The sequence below is a fragment of the Phycomyces blakesleeanus genome, assembly GCF_001638985.1.
Source record: "Phycomyces blakesleeanus NRRL 1555(-) unplaced genomic scaffold PHYBLscaffold_15, whole genome shotgun sequence".
In the NCBI taxonomy this organism is placed as follows: Eukaryota; Fungi; Mucoromycota; class Mucoromycetes; order Mucorales; family Phycomycetaceae; genus Phycomyces; species Phycomyces blakesleeanus.
Genome location: NW_017265148.1, coordinates 1,007,743 through 1,030,084, shown reverse-complemented (window position 1 = coordinate 1,030,084; position 22,342 = coordinate 1,007,743). Strand labels below are relative to the sequence as shown.

General features: G+C 34.3%; 7 protein-coding genes across 7 annotated transcripts; 2 read left to right on the top strand and 5 right to left on the bottom strand.

Annotated features, from left to right (window-relative positions):
• Nucleotides 1-421: 421 nt before the first annotated feature.
• PHYBLDRAFT_159341 (hypothetical protein) lies at nucleotides 422-1,294 on the bottom strand. The gene is made up of 3 exons (XM_018433969.1): nucleotides 1,236-1,294; nucleotides 695-1,137; nucleotides 422-632 (listed from the first exon to the last, which is right to left on the bottom strand). Exons 1-3 carry the CDS (start codon nucleotides 1,246-1,248, stop codon nucleotides 570-572), a joined length of 519 nt encoding a protein of 172 aa, XP_018289794.1. The 5' UTR covers nucleotides 1,249-1,294; the 3' UTR covers nucleotides 422-569.
• A 2,427-nt stretch (nucleotides 1,295-3,721) lies between these two features.
• On the bottom strand, nucleotides 3,722-4,333 carry PHYBLDRAFT_159340 (hypothetical protein; the record flags this gene model as incomplete). Its single annotated transcript, XM_018433968.1, has 2 exons — nucleotides 3,912-4,333; nucleotides 3,722-3,837 (listed from the first exon to the last, which is right to left on the bottom strand). A coding segment is annotated over exon 1 (416 nt), but the record flags the coding sequence as incomplete, so codon positions are not given.
• A 321-nt stretch (nucleotides 4,334-4,654) lies between these two features.
• PHYBLDRAFT_147512 (hypothetical protein) lies at nucleotides 4,655-5,287 on the bottom strand (the record flags this gene model as incomplete). Its single annotated transcript, XM_018431881.1, has 1 exon — nucleotides 4,655-5,287. The coding sequence occupies one exon, from the start codon at nucleotides 5,285-5,287 to the stop codon at nucleotides 4,655-4,657; it is 633 nt and encodes a 210-aa protein (XP_018289792.1).
• A 2,344-nt stretch (nucleotides 5,288-7,631) lies between these two features.
• PHYBLDRAFT_72820 (hypothetical protein) lies at nucleotides 7,632-9,426 on the top strand (the record flags this gene model as incomplete). Its single annotated transcript, XM_018442726.1, has 6 exons — nucleotides 7,632-7,866; nucleotides 7,945-8,050; nucleotides 8,126-8,425; nucleotides 8,483-8,664; nucleotides 8,714-8,837; nucleotides 8,928-9,426. The coding sequence occupies 6 exons, from the start codon at nucleotides 7,632-7,634 to the stop codon at nucleotides 9,424-9,426; spliced, it is 1,446 nt and encodes a 481-aa protein (XP_018289791.1).
• A 3,525-nt stretch (nucleotides 9,427-12,951) lies between these two features.
• Nucleotides 12,952-14,124, bottom strand: PHYBLDRAFT_147509 (hypothetical protein; the record flags this gene model as incomplete). Its single annotated transcript, XM_018431880.1, has 2 exons — nucleotides 12,952-13,368; nucleotides 13,867-14,124. The coding sequence occupies 2 exons, from the start codon at nucleotides 14,122-14,124 to the stop codon at nucleotides 12,952-12,954; spliced, it is 675 nt and encodes a 224-aa protein (XP_018289790.1).
• A 1,522-nt stretch (nucleotides 14,125-15,646) lies between these two features.
• On the bottom strand, nucleotides 15,647-17,201 carry PHYBLDRAFT_170411 (hypothetical protein; the record flags this gene model as incomplete). The annotated part of the gene is made up of 3 exons (XM_018436337.1): nucleotides 15,647-15,685; nucleotides 15,997-16,524; nucleotides 16,548-17,201. The coding sequence occupies 3 exons, from the start codon at nucleotides 17,199-17,201 to the stop codon at nucleotides 15,647-15,649; spliced, it is 1,221 nt and encodes a 406-aa protein (XP_018289789.1).
• A 1,987-nt stretch (nucleotides 17,202-19,188) lies between these two features.
• Nucleotides 19,189-21,079, top strand: PHYBLDRAFT_170410 (hypothetical protein; the record flags this gene model as incomplete). Its single annotated transcript, XM_018436336.1, has 2 exons — nucleotides 19,189-19,416; nucleotides 20,606-21,079. The coding sequence occupies 2 exons, from the start codon at nucleotides 19,189-19,191 to the stop codon at nucleotides 21,077-21,079; spliced, it is 702 nt and encodes a 233-aa protein (XP_018289788.1).
• Nucleotides 21,080-22,342: the final 1,263 nt, after the last annotated feature.

The following is a 22,342-nucleotide window of genomic DNA, read 5'->3' as shown; positions in this document are numbered from 1 at the left end:
TATGAGTTATAATTATGCTTATAATAATCCACTGATGTATCCCATATTATGGTGATATCATCATATGAAATATAATCACTATCATGCATGCTAAACCTGTGTGTTAAATAATAAAGTAATCGGTAGACACCTTTGACTGGAATAGCTGAGGCCTTATATTATTTTCTTCAGACTTATTCTCAATTACAGCAGTAGTCAATACTCATTTACAACATTATCCTCCACCAGATTCAACAATACCTTTTGTTGATTCGGCAAAACATCTCATCTTAACTATTTATTAATTTGTCGAATTGCTCAATTTCATTTGGGTCAATTACGCTCATAATTTTTTTTTATACTTCAAGAGATCTGCACTGTAAACTCAGCTCCGTGGATTACGTGTTTATTTTATCAAATTTTTTGTTGCTCTTCTTTTGGACATTCTTTCTTCTCTACTCAGTGCGGTAGGAAGCTTACTTCCATTGTACTCTTCAATGCGATTCCTTTTTATTTTACCATCATGTCTTGGAATTTGAACTGTTTTCTTTAATGAGGCTGCACTCTTATTCACTAATTCCGTGGCTCTCTCATTCTCTAAACGTTCGATTTCTCTGACCTTCTTCCAATACTTTTCTATTATTGTGGGATTGGTAAAATCGTTAGCCATTTGCCATGTGTTTGCCCGTTCACCATAACCAACCCATTTTACCAGATATTCTCTTTCACCAGCAGCATCACGATGATCGCGAATGTCTTGAACTTCATAGAGCTCATTCTCAATTGTAGATTCATCGATGGTAACCATCTTGAGTTCTGAGGGTGTGTAATTTCGGTGCAACAATTCTCCTTGCTCATCCTTTAGTTCATACGATCCTCCTTTATTTCTTCGAACCACTGTATAAGGACCTTCATAGATTGGTGCCAATTTATTTGGACGATGTGGTAATCTGACCCTTACGTGTGTTCCTTTGGGGATGTCTATTAAGATGTTCTTGTGATTGTATTTCTTTTTTAACTCTTCGTTGATCCGCAAGACTCTTTCGTTTATGGCAAGGAATATTATTTTATCCATATATTCAATCTGCTTCTCCAATTCATCAATTGTTACTGTGTTTTTGGGAAGAGAGAATTTTGCTTTATCACCATACTCATCAGGTACATTAACTCTGCAAGCATACATTAGTGAAAAGGGTGCACTCAGTGTCTTTTGAGGAATATGTCTGTTTATGCATAGCTGAACAATTGGTAAATAGTGACACCAGTCATTGCTGTTCACTCTCATCATTTTCCGTACAGTATTCTCTGCAACTTTCACACTGGCTTCAGCAATACCATTTCCTTGTGGATGATATGCCGTTGAATATCTTCGATCAATACCAAGCTCTTTCAATAGGCTTGCCATTAAAGAATTTCTAAATTCCAACCCATTGTCACTTTGCATTACTTTGGGAAAACCATAATCTCCAAATATTTTTATCAATGCCTTAGCTATTGTTGTCGAGTTTTTGTTTGGTAATGGTCTCAAGATGATATACTTGGAACAAACATCAACTAACACTAGCATATACGTGTGACCATCCTCTGATACTGGGAATTCACCGCATAAGTCAATTGCAACATGATTAAATGGTCGGAAAGCTACAACATTGGTCAATGGGTGATATCCTCTTTTGCTGATATTGTGCTTCTGACATTCAGAGCAAGAACGAATAATCTCCTTTGCTTCTTCATATATATTAGTCCAATGTAATCCTTGAGAGTGAAGATCATTCACCATAGCTTGACTACCAAAGTGACCAAACGAATGTGCTTCTTTTAACAAGCCATTTCGCTTTTCTTCAGGAGGCGACATATAGTCGGAAGTCTCTGATACATTTTCGATGAGTTGTGTAGCAAGTACATTTAGCACTTTGTCCTTACTGTACTTTTTCTTACGAATAATAACTTTATCTTTAGATTGCAAGTGTTTTGTTCTGATTTTTCTCAATCCATCATCCTCCACCAGCTTGTAACTATCCTCTGGAGGATACAAGCGACTCAACAAGTCTGGTAGTTTATTCAACAAACCAGGAATATGGACCACCTTAAAATCAAAGTCAAGAAGTGTCTCAATCCAGCCAATTATCATGGGATTAGCAATTTTTTGTGTGTGAAGATAAGTGAGTGCTTTATGATCAGTAAAAATGGTGAACTGTCGGCCCCATAGAAATGGACGGAATTTATCAAGCGCCAAAACGACTGCATACAATTCTCTTTTGGTGGTACTCCATCGCCGTTGGGATGGGCTCAGGGAAGTTGACACAAAACTAATATACTTATCACGCCCTTGATCGTTGCGCTGAAAAAGCAGGCAGGCTACTCCATAAAGGGAAGCATCTGTGGCCACATACATTTCACGTGACATATCTGCGTAATGAAGAATTAAATCCTGATGCAGTATGTCCTTTAATGCTTTAAAGCTTCTTGTCTGCTCATCTGTCCATAGCTCAGCTACATTGTTGGCATGACTTAATCGTGAAATAGGTTCAGCCACCTTCGAGATCATGGGAATATAGTCTCTGAAGTAATTAATCAAACCCATAAATTGCTGAATTTGTTTCGCAGTTTTAGGAATAGGCCATTTATCAACGTTTGTCAACTTTCGCTTATCAACCTTGGTGCCTGTCTCATTGACGACAAAACCAAGCAATCGCACTGAATGTTGAAACCAGACACATTTATCAGAGTTTAGAATCAACTTCGCCGATGTCAATCTATCAATCACTATTTTTACATCCTTAACATGCTGCTCAAATGTTTCGCTAGCCACAATACAATCATCAACAAAATTCTGCACACAGTCAATTTTATCAAACAAAGTTGCCATGACATGTTGAAATTGTGATGTAAGCATCTTCAAGCCAAAGCAGCCTTTAATGAAGCTATATTGTTGCCCATCTAAATGAGTGAATGTTAATTTATGAACATCTTCAGGTGCAACTTTGAAACGATGGTAGGCATTCGATAAATCCAATGTGGTGAAAAATTTCTTTCCACTCAAATTCTGGAATATCGTTTGGATTTTAGGAATTGGATAGTTGAATGTGGGAGGTAGGATCTGATTCAATAATCGCACATCTAGACAAACTCGGTGACTCAGAATCTCTCCAGCTTTGTTTCTTTTAGGCACAAGCAACATAGGACTGTTGAAGGAAGTATTGGTCTTGGACTTGACAATCGTGCCTGTCTCAAGCCATTCTTTTACTTGTTTATCAAGTGTTGGTCGTAGAGCATGGGGAATAGGATATTGACGTCTATAAGCTGTGGCGCCTTCTTTTGTGGGTAATCTAATTAGAGATTCTGATAAAGGACAAGAGGACTCGACTGGGATTTTCTTATTTTCATCCAGTGAGGCCTGAATTGACTGAATAAATTCTGCTCGCTGTGTTTCCATACCAGCTGGCAAATTATCCAGTTCAAACTTTTTCTCTTTATCGATATTTAGATTCTCATACACAGCAGCATAGTCTTTAGCGTTATCTGAATGAATATATTCTCCTTCGATATTGTATGCAACATTAATCAATCCGATGTTCAATTTTGTTAAGATATCTCTTCCAAGAAGAATATCAAAATTAAATTCTGTGTTAAACTCTAACACCTCGGATGCATGCTTAAACGTAATTCCATTCACATATTTAAAATTTAAAGGATCAGTTTTTCCCAATCGCTTAGTACCACTATTCTTTGACAAGAAATTGAAGGAACCATTTGATGAATTTGTTTTATTTATATTTAAATTTTCATTCAAACATTGTAAACTAATGAACGTGCGTGCACTGCCAGTGTCAATCATTCCAAGTAGTTTGTGGTTCTCTACAATAATAGGAGTGGTTAGATTAAATGCATCATTGGCTTTAACCCTTCTCTCAATTTTGTCAAGTAGGTACTTACAGTCGAAAGACATGTCTTCGAGTTCCAAGTCGACACTGTCTTGGATCGCCTTGAGCACTTGCTCAGACTTCTCCTTGGCAGGGACCTGCGAGACCATTAGGACTGGCTCACTGTCCTTACAGACGTGGCCACGGAAGTAGTTTTCTCCACACTGCCTGCAGGGGTTGCGCTTGGTGGGGGCAGCTACTTTGGCCTTGTTGTTGGCCAGGGTGAAGCATTTGCTCGACTCATGTGTAGTATTCTTACCATGGTGCGAGCAGAAGAAGGAATGCTCCGGCTTACTGATTCGGTGCTGCTGGTTGTTGCTGGAGTGCACCTTCTTGCGAGGGTATGCCTCCATTCTCTTCTTATCCATTCTCCTCTCAGTATGCATGTTGGCACCAGGAATGAGTTGGGTAGCTTTGGCATACATGCGATTGTTGTTGCCAAGGATGTCTCTGCCAATCTGCGTCAACTGCTCCACAGTCCAATCTCTTTTGGTCTCGCCATTGAAGTCCAATCTGGTCATGGTGAGCCGCAAGAGTGTCTGTACTTGCCTAGTCAAGGAAGCGAGGAAGCGGTCGGCAACACGAGCATCGTTTTTGGGGAGGCCGGCATCATATACAGCCTGAAGGAACTTCTTGGAGTAATCTCCAATCGACTCAGAAGGAAGCATTACCATGGTAAATACCTCTTTTACCGAATGGGATGTCACAAAGCGCGATCTATGTCTTGCTGTAAAGCAGATCTTGGCCACGTTTCAATCTACACACTTCTTCAAATCCATCTCTACCCATCCATCGTCACTATGAGGCAAGCAGAGCGGCAAAAATCTCTTCCAAACTAGTTCAATGTCCTGAAGGGACGACTCAATAACCTTTTGGAAGGTGCGAAGGAAGTGGTCTACTGAGTGAAAGACCTCTTCATTCAGGAAGGATCTAATCACATCGTCTGCCAACTGGAACTTAGGAAGATCTCTTCTATTAAGAGTCAACCATCCAGTGCGACTGCTCTTCTCTATAATTTTCACAGAAGGCAAAAGGTACTGACTGCATGCTATTTCTATATCTATCATTTCTTTGATGCGTCTGACCTTATTAAGGGCTAATTCAGCTGCTTGCTCATCATTCATAGCGTGAGCAGCGCTGACAGCCTCTCCATGCTGTTGAAGTTCTAGTCTAAGTTTCTCTGACAAAGACAAGACTGTTGTAGCAGCATTCGCTACCAAGGGACAAAGGGGAGAAGGAGCGACAAATTGTCCAGGGGTGGAGCTGGCAAAGGAGATGTTGTCACTCAGACTGGCGATGAGGTCCTCCTCAGTCATGACGGACATGGCATCCTCATCATGAGCAGGGATGCTGGCGGCGGGGTAGTTCTCAGCAGAGGGGTTCATGGTAGTTCATGAAAAAAAATGTTGTGGTGGTTGAAGCTGAAGAAGTTTTTAAGAGGAAGAATTGAAGATTTGAGATTAGGAACGAAGATTCGTGAGAGCTTGTGTAGGTTTTGTTTATTGAGAAAGGATTTTATATCAAAGTTTGACTAGGTTCCTACACTGAACTACTACTGCTATTTATATTGTTTTGGATTGGGAAAATTATATGACTGGGGTCAGGTAATCGATCCTATCTGAGCCATAATCAGAGCAACGTGATCTTGGGATAATTAATGTATGATGAATTATATAAATGTGTGTAGTCCCAATAAAGTATTAACATCGAAAGTAAATGTGTTTATGAGTTATAATTATGCTTATAATAATCCACTGATGTATCCCATATTATGGTGATATCATCATATGAAATATAATCACTATCACGCATGCTAAACCTGTGTGTTAAATAATAAAGTAATTGGTAGACACCTTTGACTGGAATAGCTGAGGCCTTATATTATTTCCTTCATACTTATTCTCAATTACAGCAGTAGTCAATACTCATTTACAACATACACTTTACTCATACTTTCATTTTGGACATTTATATCTTTAATAGTTTAGAAGATTCGAGCCTAATTATGATCAAAATGAAGTTTGATAAGTAATTTACCATTAAAATCTATTAGCATTGATATATTTACCCTATGTGATATTTCAGGTACGAAACAATAGAAAAATAATATATTTCATAATAGAGATATATAGAAATACTTTGAGACTATATATCAGTTGTCCTTTATTCATAAATAAAAAGTATCTCTTTTTATAAGAAAATACAATCTGCTCTTGTTATTACGTCTTAGTTTCTTAAGGCTTTCTTCCTTTACTATATTTGGTTATTAGAGTGTATTTACTGCTTAACTAGTGTTGGTGTTACAATTATGACATCAAGTCATAAATCATACTTCTTTAGCTCTTAGCTATTCGTTTCTCTTTTACACTAGAGCTTTAGAACTTCCTACTAGATTAGCTCTATATTGCTCTGACAGAGTTTACCTGGCAGTATGATATAATTATCTTAACACTCTTTAAGATATTATCTACAGTACTAACTATAATAATTATTGGTCTAATTACTTAATCGTTTATATATATTTTATACTGACAAGATGATAGCTAATATGCTATCCCAATATGAATATGTTTTTATATGTGATAAATTCAACATCCAAGTGTCTGGATCACCACACCCCAATATTCATATATATAGCAGAATTAATCTGCAACAGTATTATTTAGTATAAGAATTACTAAATGTACCATTGATTTTATGATCTTGATTGTTGTGGTGGTTGAAGTTGAAGAAGTTTTTAAGAGGAAGAATTCAAGATTTGAGATTAGGAACGAAGATTCGTGAGAACTTGTGTAGGTTTTGTTTATTGAGAAAGGATTTTATATCAAAGTTTGACCAGGTTCCTACACTGAACTACTACTGCTATTTATATTATTTTGGATTGGGAAAATTATATATAACTGGGGCCAGATAATCGATCCTATCTGAGCCTTAATCAGAGCAACATGATCTTGGAATAATTAATGTATGATGAATTATATAAATATGTGTAGTCCCAATGAAGTATTAACATCGAAAGTAAATGTGTTTATGAGTTATAATTATGCTTATAATAATCCACTGATGTATTCCATATTATAGTGACATCATCATATGAAATATAATCACTATCATGCATGCTAAACCTGTATGTTAAATAATAAAGTAATCGGTAGACACCTTTGACTGGAATAGCTGAGGCCTTATATTATTTCCTTTAGACTTATTCTCAATTACAGCAGTAGTCAATACTCATTTACAACAATCTTCATCATTTCTATTGTTGTGATATCATTGCAAGAAATAAGATAAAAAATAAACAAATTGTTCTGAGATAAAGAGTATGTAAAGCTCTCTTTTATGTTGTACAGATATCACTAGAATCTTTTTCACAGTTTTATTTTATATACTAAATACTTACTAAAGCAATGAATATGTCTTCTTCCAACAACAATCAGCAGAGAGATAGATTACCTGCACAAATACACAAATGCAATCAATGTGTCCTGTTGTTTAACACTTACTATCAGCTTCAGAACCATAAGAGAGTTCATGAAAGCAATTTAGCATCAGCAAATATCATTTCACAACATATTGCAGAGGATATTAAAATGCAAAATAATATTAGAAATAACATTATTGGCGATAATGAATTAGTTAGCAATTCAGTTAATAATAATCAGTGTAAATTATTAGAAAGTGATCAGAATACTCATTTAATAATGCATTATATATTATGCTGTGAACGCAATGGAGATTGACAAGGATATATCTTATAAGTGCGGTTGTCATTTTGAAGACAGTGAGGGTGAAGCTCACATTTACTATAGCAACAGAATTGGTAGCAATACCTTTACAAAGGCCGAGTTGATGAGTATTCATCTCTCTCAATTGATGCTTCGGCACAGAATTTCCAGGGCAACTTACAGAGACATTGTCCAATTTGTTAATACAATCATTCCAGATTACAATGAAATTATGTTGGGTAAAATAGAATATTTATGTTATCTTACATTTTAATTTCAAATTTCTAATATGTAGTGATGTTGTTCCTTTTTTTTAGAACCTGGGGCTAAAATCAGCCACGGCAAAACTGTTGATGCTTTGCTCAAGTCCAAGTCAAGCGTCAAGGACTATGAGTATGATGTCTGTCCTAATGGTTGCCCATTGTATGGTATTAATGACAATCAGAAACCTTGCATTGACTACAGAAAACTGTGATACAAGACTGATCCTGAGCAAAGTCAAACACCATCTGCCAGTATGAAGCTCATGTCAGTCAGTGATATGTTTTCTCAAATGCTGACTGATCCAGCTACAAGAGAACTCCTCCATTACAGGGCAAACCGGGAATCTGTAGCTGGTCAGCTCACCAATATTTTCGATGGTTACAGTTACAAGCAGTTGATGCAGCAAGGCCTGTTCTCAAATCCCGACGATATTGTCATTAGGTTGTATACTAATGGTTTCATTAACCAAAAAAAGGGCAAGAGTTCGTACACCATTGTTCATGCTGTTGTATTCAACCTTGTCCTATCAATAAGGTAATAAATCAATTAATATATTAATTTCAAAAAAAAAGTTACTAATAAAAAGCTTAGATACACAAATGAATATCTCTTGCAACTGGCAATCTTGCCTGGCCCCAAGAAGCCTACCCACTTGGACTCTTTCCTGATGCCAATCATCAGTAAAATAAAAGATCTTGAGGTGCATGACTTGGTGATCAAGAGCAATGGAGTTGAGGTTTGCCATGCCAAGATCCACTTGTTGCTTGCTTTTGGTGATATCCCAGCTGTGGCTGACATGACACACATTGGCTCACACGCCAGTTTGTTTGGTTGCCGAATCTGCGAAACAAAGGGAAAAGCCCCAGACAACAGATGGCACAGAATGTACTTTGAAGATAGTTCTGCTCCTTTGCGACCTTTGGAAGACTTCAAAACTGGCAATCCTGTAAGTATATAACGGTTTAATTAGATTTTTCTTGTACTAAATAATTGCTTATAATAGATAAAAAAATATATACCAACCAAGCATCTTTAGTGAGCTGTCAACTTTCTCCAGATCTTCCTTCTTTGCACTGGATGAACTTCATTTAGTTGCAAGAGGAATTGGAAAGCACATTTACAACTTGATCACTGTGTCCCTTACCAAGGAGACAAAATTTTTTTATACCCATCCAGATGATACCCTCTCCACCACAGAATACCCATTTTTCATACCAAGAACTGGTCTTGTGACAATTGGCAACTGTATCACAAGTTCAAGACCATATATATCAGTATTATTCCAAGGCAGTTTTGATAATGTCTTCTCCATAATTGACAGCACTCATGCAGTAGATTGGCTTGACTTTCTTCTGTACATTGTTCCCACTCTTGTTGTTCCGTTCTTACCAAACAGGGCTGTGAAAACTGCGGTGTTGTCACTTGTCAAAGGTTGTGCACTGACATTGCAATGGACGCTGACTTCGGAGTTGCTGGATGAGATGGATGTGCAAGTCATAATGCCTCTAACACTATATTACTATATACAAAACTAATCACAACCTTTTTTAAAAAATAATAATAACAACAACAATAGACATTTTAAACACTCGCACCACTATTTATTGCAACATGTCCAGAACAAGACTATATCTCATAGTGTCTTCAGACCAGTGCAGCACTATCTTATGCATATATCATTCATTGTCAACTAGCTAGGTCCACTTCGATGCTACTCCACTCGATCAATAGAGAGAGTAATTGATATCTTTTCCAAACTGATCAAGTGTAAGTGCAAGGGTGGCCGTAATGCCAGTTTTCTTGTGAAGTGATTTACATTGCATAACTATATTAACATGGCCATCAGTATCCAGAACGAAATTGATCTTATTCAGCCCAAGCTATATGTTAGACAAAGTTATATACAGTGAGGGGCAAAAAGAATCGCCTTTTTTTAAGATCCCGAATGTTCTCCAAAATATATCTATTTTTCATGCTTAAAGAAAAGAAGCAAATACAGCACTTACAGCTCCCAAACTACTTCAGATTAAAGTTGAAAGCACTTATTTTTATTATGTTAGAGAAGAGTCTTTATTTTAGTACTTGGTATTATGACCATTTGCATCTATTACAGCTTGCCATCTTCTCTTCATGCTTGGGACCAAACTTTGCAAATACTTCTGGGGGATTAACTTCCATTCCCTAATTACGACTTGTCTCAAATGATAAACGCTATACAGGTTATATCTGTTCATACGTACTCTACGCTTGAGATATGCCCAGAGATGCTCGATTGGATTCAAGTCTGAACTTTGAGGTGGCCAGCTGCCCAAAAGCTTCACCTTGTCTTTTTTTCCATTCTCTTGTCAGCACACTCACATGGCAGCTAGCATTATCCTCTTGCAGTAGAAATCTTCTCCAGCTATCTTTCTCTTTGAATGCCTTTAAAGAAGGGAGGTAGGCTCTTTCCAAGGTTGCAACATACTTTGTGGAATCGATATTTCCAGGCACAACGTCTAAAACTCTGACAGCCTTTCCATAGAAGCACCCCAGACCATAATGGAGCCACCTCCAAACTTCACAGTTGGTGAGACGAAGTTGGGCTCAAAGCCCTTGCCGTTTGGCCTGAGAACACACTGGCGCCCATCACTTCCATGGAGCTGGATCTTTGACTCATCAGACCAGATGACGGAATTCCAATCTGTCATTTTCCAGTGCAGATGTTCCTTAGCCTATTGCAATCGCTTTTTATGATAGATTTCCGAAATCTTTGGTTTCGGAATCATCTTTCAAGAGTATATTACAGTCTTGCAAAGAAACTTTCTCAAAGTTTTTACAGAAACTGGTGTGGGCAAGGTTCTAGCAATGGTACTCATTGGTGGTGTTGGATCATGGCTAATCTGAAGCATAATTCCTCTTTTGTTTCTCTCATTTAACTTTAAAGGTCTACCAGGTCGTGGTGCAGCCATATGTGAGCCAGTTTTTTTGTAGCTCTGAAGAACACGCTTCATCACGTCTTTGCTTACGCCTACTTTTTTGGCAATGTCAACCTGACTAGTGCCATTCTTAACACTCTCATAGACAATGATTGCACAAATTGTATTATCCGTGTTTTTATATCCATTCGTGGAAATTTTAGTAATCTTTTTTGTGCATTTGGTTTGATTGTTCATTTCATAAAATGTTAATTTAAGAGAAAAAGAGAAAGACTATTACGTTTGCTGATTTCGGCATTTAAAAAAAAGGCGATTCTTTTTGCCCCTCACTGTAGATCTTCTTAATGATCCTAGTGGTGCGCAGTTGTGGGAGCCATTTCATCAATTTGCACATTTGAATGATGATTTGGTAAAAGGTGTAAACGGCCCTAGTGTGAAGGATGCCTTAACTAGATACTATCAACAAACTTTGGGTTTGATGATTTCTGATATTAGTGATTATACGATTGTTGTTGCTGGTTGTTTATAGATGAATTTGACTGTGTATTTATCTTGCATATATCAACAAAGAAGAAATGAAAGAGGCCGCAGTAATCATTACGTGATATTTACCTGTCCTTACAGAAAGTAAGTATATAATTTTTCAATATAAAATTAAAAGTTGCTTACATTATATTTATTTATTTACTTTAGCAACCATAACATAATTGCTTACAGCTGGCTCGTTAGTGTGGTTGTATTCTTCTTCCAGCATGAGGATTCACTTGGCTCTCTTCATTTCCTTGCTTTTGTTGAAGTAATAAAGGAACATTACGTGGCTGCCAACGACTCATCTGTATCAACTGTCAAACAGTGGTTATAAAACAGCTCATCAGGCTGCCAAACACAACTCACATATGCAGTAATAAGTGCTGATAATATTTGTTATCAAGTTGGCCTTATACAATACCTACCAAATGGAAATCAGTTCTACGTAATTGCATCTTATTATGTTTTCAATAATAATATGTGCATTACAAAGGGCAATCTTTCTATTTTATAACTTTTTTTATTTTTTATTTTTTATATGCTCTATATACTCTATATTTTTTATGCTTTCTATATGTCCCATGTATTCTATATTATTATTTTTCTTTTCTATATACCTTATGTTTTTTTTATTTCTTATATACTCTATGTTTTCTATTTCTTTATTTCTCTATATGCCCTATCTTTTTTTTATTCTTTATACACCTTATGTTTTTTTATTCTCTACATGTTCTACATGCCGTTATGCAATTTAAATTAAAATAAAATTGTAAAGTGAACAAGAAGAGAAGTGTATCTTTTTTTAAAAAAAAGTTTTGGTTTAAAAAAAATAATGACAGTTATGTTTCTATTTCGTTCACATCTTCCATAAAAAATTAATCCAAGTAAAACTTGACATCTTTAATATTAAATAAAACATATATTTCAATACTTAAAGTGGTCATTACTACTTACAAACACGTTCTAGATTATTTGAGACATTGTACAGCAACAAAAAAACAGATTTCATGCTACTTTTTTAAAATGTTGCTAATAATATTGCCATCTTACCAAAAACTGCAGAGAAATTATTGGCTTTTGACCATAAAAATGGCAGTTATGTACCTATTTTGGGCACAGTTGCTACTCCTATAGCCATAGTGAATTATACTGCTACATTAATCTGATGTTTATGCTTTGCATATTACTTAATAGTCAACCAGATCTATTCATACCTTCAAAAATACTACTTTTATAGTGTTATATCTACTATTATCTTAGCTGCAGTTAACTATACTTAAAAATATACAAAATTATTCTGTATCTTTTTCATTTATTGGTATGACTAGCAAAAAAACTGCGCGGTCTTAAAATATATTCTGAAATAGAGAAAGAAAAATAATAAGGCTATCTAAGCAATGGAATCGGTTTGTGTGTCCTTTTTTTAGGTTTTTGGATCTGTAGAGAGTGAGTCCCCAGAAGAGCAAGTTGAAAAATTGAGGTTTGAGGGGTCGTAGGTATTGGCATAGAAGATATTTAGGTAAAGACGGATTTGATATCATATTGTCTAGATCTCTCACATTGAGAGTCCCTAGACAAATTGAATTGCCGTTCATTGAGGAGAGTTACTCAGGTGCACTAGAATCGATGAGGTGAGCATGTGGAGCAAGCCAAAATCAGATGTTCCTCCTGTTGGCAGTAACAACAATAGTCAAGCATAGTCTTAAAACAGGTCAATATGGAAGCGTTGAAGCATTCTCCAATATAAATTAAAGACTGTAGTGGGTGGATTAGAGACAGAGCTGAAATATTCAAGAACACTGCAGCCTTGCCATGTAACTGTCCATACTGAGCTACATAAGCACAAACATAGATGACTTTACTATAAGGCTCTATAGCATGTATGAGAGGATCACACAGATCAATCTCAACTTGACAGGCAGAAATATTGTAAAGATGAACCTTGATAATGTTTGAATCAGAAGAGAAACCAGAGAATGCAATGATCTGAGAGCCTTTGACAGTAGTAACATCAGTAGTGGCTTTTTGTCTTGTCTCATAATTGGGAAATAAAACTCCGAAAAAAAGATCCTTTCATTTGGAGCAATGTGAGAGGAAAGATTGTTATGTATGAGATAAAAATAAGGTATAAAATAAAGTAAGTGCAGACGAGAGTACGGTGAGACTTTGTTTTATTAGAAGAAGTGAAAGAATCAGAAAAGAGATGATGTTCTATTGCTATTAGTATTGTGTGTTTATATAGACATTGTATTTAGCTTGGTAATGATATGATGATATCATGTAATGTCTGTTTCTCTACCATTATCTTCTATGATTTAGTTCTTATGTTTTTAGTGTTATTGACTAGAGTCTTAGTATTTGTCTTAGTATGTTCTTTACGTAATTTCCTTGTATAAGGGAAGGTATATATTTTAGTATCGTTACTAGTTGTTGGTAACTCAATGTACGTATTTATTGAGTGTCTGTACTTTTAACTTAATTCTACGATTATGTTGGATATAACAAAGATGCTGTGGGTCCAAGTTGTTAAACCATGAGTTCATAGAACTCATCCTTAGAGACCATTTTTCCAATGCTGAATACAGCACTTACGGGGTTTATTCCTCTAGCCCAAGCAAAAACAGTTGCATTCCGGTTGAAGAGAACTTCACTTCCTGGAGAAGTGAAAAGCAATATTGTCTTATTAGGATGTACAAGGGACTGGATTGAGTAGTTGTGAATTGATGCATTCACTCCATCCCAAGAGCCTGCACATTTGTCAATGTTGAATACAGATGCAGGGGTAAACATTTGTATTCAAGATTTAAATTTGCAAAAATACTAATATATAAAGAGAAGCAATTATTTTCTACTTTCACTTTTGACAATAAAACAAATTATTTTATTTCAAATGTTATACATAACCATTATTTAATGTTCACTTGATCCACTTTAAATTCCAGATTTTGTACTTTGAGCATACGTACAAAGCATAGCTTGTCTTGACTTAAAATGTGCACAAAAGTTGTACTACATTGTTAATCTTCATCTTTCTTTGTCCACTTATTTAGCCTATTATTGCTCAAAGTTTTACTATGAAGATTATCCAACTCTCACTTCACCCAATTCCATTTTCTATAGGGTTACTTTGAGCACCATGTGGCTAGTTGTAGCTAATTTCATATCAGATTATGCTTAAATTTATATTACATTGTTAATCTCTATCATTATTAACTCTAGTATTTGGGTTATTTTAGCCAATTTTAAGCTGTAGATATTATTCAATGCTTGCTTGGTCCAATTTCATTTTATTACATGCTGTATGTAGCATATTACAACTTTTTGTAGTTAATTGTGTATCATACTATCCCTAAAGTTACACAGCACTGTTAATCTCTGTCATTCTCTATCCAAACATCTGGTTCATCTTGGCTCAATTTTCTGCCACAAACAGTATTTGATGATTACTGGGCAACATAATTTTTTAGAACGTTGCTTGTAATACATTACAGCTATATTCTTCTTATCTCTCAATTCAATTTCCCTCATGGTTATATCATACTGCTCATACTTGCTCTTTTTTATCTAAGCATTTAACTGTTATTGTTCTCTTAATTTTATACTGTGAATCTTGCTCAAGTATGATTGTGTTGGTTTGATCATGCTTCGGAATATAACTAAATTATATTGTTATTTTTTACCATCTCTTACATAAAAATTATACATATTATGTCTCATATTTGTACTATCTTTTCTAAGCAGGTGATCTGTACTGCATTATAGTTTACTTTATCTTGGTTTTTACTAAAATAAGCTCAAAGATATATTCTATTGTTACTCATAACTTTTTCAGTAAGTACTGGTTTTATCCATTCAATTGGCGCCCATTTCCATCTAATTAGAACCCATTGACATCTGATTGGCTTCCATAGAAATTGAATTTGCATCCATTGCCAACTGAATTTGCTTCCATTACCATCTGAAGTTGCTCCTCCCCTTTTACTATTGGCGGAAGGGTACATGGCACTCAAATTTTTTATCCTTAAGCCTTACAGTTTTTTTTATATAACTGTAGTATTTTTTTTTGTAAACGTCGTATTTTTTTGGCATAAAACATGGATATTTTTATTAGGTATAATTAGTTGATAGAGAAATAGAACACATAATAAGAAGTAAGATATAATGAAATACAAAGTAATAAAAAAAGAAAAGCATAAAGCAGTAAAACAAATAAAAAAGAGGGATATAAAGTGGTAAAAAAAAAAAGAAAAAGAGGGACATAAAGTAGTAAAAAATAAAAAGAAAATAAAAAAAGACATAGAGTGTAAAGAGCTTAAATAGACATAAAAGACATACTTAAAGCTTTTGCTCTCTGTTCAAACAGCGAGGAAAGAATGAAATGGCATGGTTAATCCAACCCAAACAGTCTAAAAGGGTGACAGTCTTAGCTGATTCTGTAATCCTTAAGATGAGCTCATCTGACTCTGTAATCTCTTCTCTGCGGACACCAAACTTGATCTTGGACCACATTTCCTCAATTGGATTCAGGAAAGGTGAATATACAGGAAGATATGTACACTTGTACCCATGGGAAGAAATAAAGTCTTTCACCTCATTGGCCTTATGGATAGGAGCATTATCCATGATGAGATAACGTCCTTGCATACCCTGGCTGTCCAGAACGTCCATTGTATGACTAAGAAAGTCGAGGTAGTGCTGGATCCTGGTACTAATTTGGCCATTCACCTCAACGTTGGTGTAGATATTTAACTTTCTCTTCTTTTTGGTTGCGACTGCAGTGGGTTTCTTCAATGAGAGACTGACAATCCCTCTCTTGCACATTGTACCAAGGATGGTGATGGACACACCTCTCTGCATCGGGACAGTTGTCTTAGCCAGGGTGCCACTGACGGAACGGCCAAAAGTACTCTTGATATGCATGTTGAAGTCTGCTTCATCAATAAACACACAGTTCGACAGATAGTTGAAATCTGCAAGTTGTTGCCACTCCAAAATGCGCTCTCGTCTCATTTCAATTGTGCTGATGTCATCTCTCTTCTCAGGCAGCTTCTCCAACTTCTTCATTGTCAGGGCACACTTCTTCACCAAGTGCTTCTGTATTGCTGATTTGGTAATCTGCAGCCCAGAGAACTCTTCCATGACAGCTATCCTTGCTTGTTCCAAGGTAGCATCTGGTTTATTTTTGAAAAACTTCAAAAAAAAGCAGAGTGCACCTGGAACAACTTTTGGTTGCCATTTTTTCGTTCTTTAGACGCAGAAACCTCTTCAACCTCCATCGTCTCCAGCCCATTGGACTCATCAGTCTCCACCGTGACAGCATCAAAATCGGCCTGGATCTTCTCTCTGGTCAGCCTGACGTAGTTCTGGGCAGTCTGGACATTGATGCCCATTTCTCTGGCAGCGGCAGCAGCAGTCTGGTTTTCTGAGAAAACCAAGGAGAAGAGCTTGTTCACCTGGTTTTGGTTGTACTTTTGGTACGAACCTCGACCTATGCTTTCTGCAGTGGGAACAGAATCAGGGTCAACCTTCTCTGGTAGATTCGTCTTCGGCTTCTGTGCAACAATGGTTTTGGTGGTGGCCTCGTTGACTTCAGTTGGCAAAAAACTTCTGAGACTTAAGAGGTTTGTGACTGCTGGGTTTCCAGCTGAGGTACGGGTCCATTCCATATTGGCATGGTTGACAAAGACATCTGTCACAGACCGGAGTACAACTTTTCCATGCATTTCGTCAACAATCTCTTGGTTGAAATCGCACAAGGGGTCGAAAGCAATTCCAGAAAACTGGGCTTGGTCTGCAGAACTGCTGTGACTGACCATTTCACAGTGCTTGTCCATAACAAATTCGAGGGAGTTGTTGGAAGTAGGCATCTTTTTTTGAAAATAAAAAGGGTGTTAAAATCGAGGAAGAAAGATAACTGAGAAACTTTTATTAAGACACTGGGGTATATATACCAAAAAAAAATATTTTAATAAATTAAACATTTTTACTAAGGTATAGTCTTATCCTGTTGTCTTAATATATTTGGATAAAGAACGTGTTGAAGAATAATGAATGTTTATATATTAAGCTTCTTCACACTTTTAAGAACATTTATTTTATTAGCCAATTTACAGTGCTACCAGAGCCTTTTTGATGTCCTGTCCTCTGTCTCGAAAGAAGGGGTGGGATTTTTTCTCATGGGTTTGCCCAACCAAAAAAAAATAAAAAAAAGTTTTTTTTGTATAGAGCCAAGGAAAAGCTCGAAATTCAGTTATTGAGATTTTCAGTTTTTCAGAAATTTCTGTGGTTAGATACCATTTTATTTTCAGTTATTAAGATTTTCAATTTTTCAGTTATTGAGACTTTCAGTTTTTCAGAAATTATTTGCAGAAAAATGATTATGTATATTATAAAAATTTATGAATAAAAATGCTAGTTATACTATTTGGAAAATTATTTTTAAAATTGCTATCACATTTTTCTTTTTTTTTATTTTTCTTTTTTTTTATTTCTCTTTTTTTTATTTCTTTTTTTTTATTTCTATTTTTTTTTATTTCTTTTTTTTTATTTCTTTTTTTTATTTCTTTTTTTTATTTTTTTTTATTTCTTTTTTTTATTTTTTTTTATTTTTTTTTATTTTTTATTTCTTTTTTTTTCATCTCTTTTTTTATTTCGTTTTTTTGTCACGAGCTTGTGCTATTTTTTGTTACTGTTTTTGTGTGTGTAATATTTGTTTTTTTTTGGTATTTTGTATCATGAGGGTTTTCAAAATTGATATCAGATAGTATTGTGGGCAAAGCATAATTCTTGGACCGCTTTCAGTTATTTAACAGATTGTTAGACATTTACTTGTTTTGAGTGCAGATTACAAAGAGTTGTTGAGTTTGATATTAAGAGGATCAGGATTCTGACATTGTAAAATGGTTGGAGCAGGTGCTGAATAAATATAGCATTTTTGGATTCTTTTTTGTAATGGTATCAGATGCTTGTGTAGGACCAGGCTCTAAGAAATACAATTGTTGTGGTAGTCAATCAAATTACTGGATATTTGAGATAAAAATTGGCAAGTTTTTGTGTGGTCGGTAGAGGGAATTTTACTGTTGGATTTCGAAAAAGTATGGTTGGTGAAATGTACTTAAAAGCATTATGAATATGTGTAGGCTGGTTCCTATTGTACAGGTAGATGTTTAATCTTGTAGTTTCTTTGTAGGCGAAGGGTTGAATCGTCACATTTTCTTTTCAGATTTATAGCTTTTGTTCAAAATACTATAGATTATTTAGAGATTAATATCAATGACTCCGAGGTATAGGCTTTATTTACATACAGAAACATAATGTGATCTGGAAATAATAAAAAAATTCATGAGATGTAGAGCTTTAAGCAGTGTTTTCATTGTCAGAGTAATATTTAGTTGTTGAAGTGAGCATGAGAATGAGATTTACTGCTGATTTAAGAAGAGAAATAAAGAGTCTTAGTATATAAACACCAAATGGAAAGAGAGAGAATTATGATATCTCTTTTAAAAAAGAATGTTTATAATAAATTTATGGCTGCAAGTAATATATTGTCCTATTTATTTTTTATCTCCTTGAGTTCAATTTGTACTACTTTATTTAGTGGACCTTGGAATATTATTTTTTGATATAAAAAGCTGAAAATATAATGACTAATACTATTTAACAACAACTCAATCTTCTTTACATCTATTCTTGCTGCTTCAACTTGTGTTCTGATTTTTATCTTGCATCTTAAATAATTACTATTTCATTATAACTACTATATACTAGATATAACTGTATTTATATAAAATATGTCACTTTAACATATCTTTCTATTTCTTATTTTTTCATCTTTTATTATCAGAAAACCCTAAAATGTTACACGAGAAACTTGAAGAATATAACAGTGCCTTTGAAAAAATCATGGAAGAGCTTGAAGAGCCTGAAAAGCCTGAAGATCCAAAAAGTTCTGCCCCATCAACAACAGACGAAACCCCCAAAAAAAGTAGAGGGCAATATCAAAAGCCTACAGATAAAGATATAAAAAAGCTTTTTTATCTCTACTTCATAAGGGGATTAACTATCAAAAAAGCCAGCAAGATAGTAAATATGAAACAAACAACTGCTGGTGGCTATATTTTGAAGTGGAGAAAGTCTCCAGTTGTTTTTTTCATTAAAAACAACAAGGAGGCTACAAGTGATGAAAAAATCAATCTTTCATTCGAAACTTACTCTGCAATAAAGAAAGAATACAAATAATATCATTGCATTTTCAATTTTAACATAATTATTATAATGAGATACTTGCTTTATTATTTTATAACTGCAGTAAGGTATTTAACTTCAACAAAGTAATCTGGAGAAAAGTTTTCATATTCTGTTAGTTCTCTCTATAGATATTTTCTATGATGTATCTTTGTAGAAAGATCTACATATATTGAAGTGCTATTACATTAGGCGTTTGGCACTTATATAAAAAAATATGGCACTTATATAAAAAAATATGGCAGTTATATAAAAAAATACGACGTTTACAAAAAAAAATACGACGTTTACAAAAAAAAATACTACGGTTATATAAAAAAAATATGACGTTTACAAAAAAAAAGTACAACATTTACAAAAAAAAATACTATGGTTATATAAAAAAAATATGACGTTTACAAAAAAAAATTCTATGGTTATATAAAAAAATACGACGTTTACAAAAAAAAAGTATGACATTTACAAAAAAAAAGTACGACATTTACAAAAAAAAGTACAACGTTTACAAAAAAATACTATGGTTATATAAAAAAATTGTAAGGTGTAAGGATAAAAAATTTGAGTGCCATATACCCTTCCGCCAATAGTAAAAGGGGGGGAGCAAATTCAGATGGCAATGGGAGCAAATTCAGCTGGCAATGGATGCAAATTCAATTTCTATGGAAGCCAATCAGATGTCAATGGGTTCTAATTAGATGGAAACAGATGCTAATTAGATGGAAATGGGCGCCAATTGAATGGATAAAACCAGTATTTTTGCCACAATTACAAATTTGTTTTCATAGATCAGTGTAGTTACTAATTTAGTATACTTGTTATTAAAGCATTTGATATCTTTTGAAGGTTTTAATATTACTTACTTACTTTAATTTTGAGTTACTATATTAAATTTATTGTGATATGGCAAAGGTTTAGAAATAATATAAAAGAGCATTAAAAATTAATTTTTATATCCATATATTTTTCAATTATTTTAAAAGTCATATTTAACTTTAACAAGATCAAACAATCTCAAATGCCCAAATAGTTGACAGTTCTTCCTCGCAGTTCTGACTTCATGGAGACATTTGAAGGGAATGCTGATGACTGCAATTTAAATTACCATCCTATTCAGACAAGGCCTGTCAAGAAAAGCTGCTATGCCTTTATTAAAAAACCAATATATATGGAAGGTGTCAGCACACAAGACAAGGTTTCGGATTTTGAAGATTTGATTATGCTTGAAGATAAACCAAAGGGGAAGCAATGCTACAAAGCTTATACAGAAGAGGAAACTTTGCTGGTCCTGAAGAAGTATTTTGTTGATGAGATGACAATGTCAGAAGTAGAAAAAAGTATAGATATATCAAGATCAACAGCTGGTTGGGTTATAAGACATATAAGAAGTAGATTAAACCTACCAGCTAGAAAATCCCATATGCACAAGTATGCCAGTTTAGAAGAATATGAAAAAACACTATGCAAAAATGTTCAAACTATGCTTTTACAAAAAAAACTATGAATAAACTATATACTAAAATTTATATAAAACTTATAGTTACAATATTCTTTCATTAAAAAAAGCAAATATATGTGATAAGAAGCATAAAACAGAAATGCAAAAAATTAAAACCTATATTGATAAATTATATGACAGAAGTAATATGAAGCTTATAGATATAATATTCTTTTATTAAACATATAAGATATATACACTTTCTGAAAATTATTAGTCAAAAATAAAAATTGATTTGGTGCAAGAATAAATATAAAACTTGATGCAATTTTCTGTCATTTCTCTTCTTAATTCACCTTTTTTGATGCATTTGGTAAATTCCATTTTCTCACCAAATCGATTTTTATTTTTGCACAAATAATATCCGGAAAATGTGTATATCAGCAGACAAAACACAGAAACGCAGAAAATAAAAAATAATATGTAATTTAGGTTTTTTTATTGCAATTTACATTTATATTTTGTTCAAACAAGCTTTGCAAATTGAGGCCAAAATAAAAATTAAAAGCGCAAATTAAAAATGTAAATTAAAAAAAATATGCAAATTTAGTAGAATAGAATGTGAAGTATTTGTGATGTATGTGTAGGTGTATAGAAGAAGAGATGTAGTAGACGTGTAGGAATAAGTGAGATTTAGTGATGTTTGAGTTTTTATTAGAGTAGAAATAGGAAAGAGTTTTTGGTATCAATTAAGATTAGATTCTAAGTATGTCAGTTACATGCTCTTTTATAGATTTCTTCTACCTTCAGGTCCGCTAATATAATTGGTCCCTGAGATTAATGTTGTGTTTATTATTGGACTTGTTTTATAAATTTTTCTGTATGGCAGCAAACTGATTCTAAAAAAAAGCAAATTCTTTTTTATAAACTGTCTGTTGTGGTGGTTGAAGTTGAAGAAGTTTTTAAGAGGAAGAATTCAAGATTTGAAATTAGGAACGAAGATTCGTGAGAACTTGTGTAGGTTTTGTTTATTGAGAAAGATTTTGTATCAAAGTTTGACCAGGTTCCTACACTGAACTACTACTGCTATTTATATTGTTTTGGATTGGGAAAATTATATGACTGGGGTCAGGTAATCGATCCTATCTGAGCCTTAATCAGAGCAACGTGATCTTGGGATAATTAATGTATGATTAATTATATAAATGTGTGTAGTCCCAATGAAGTATTAACATCGAAAGTAAATGTGTTTATGAGTTATAATTATGCTTATAATAATCCACTGATGTATCCCATATTATGGTGATATCATCATATGAAATATAATCA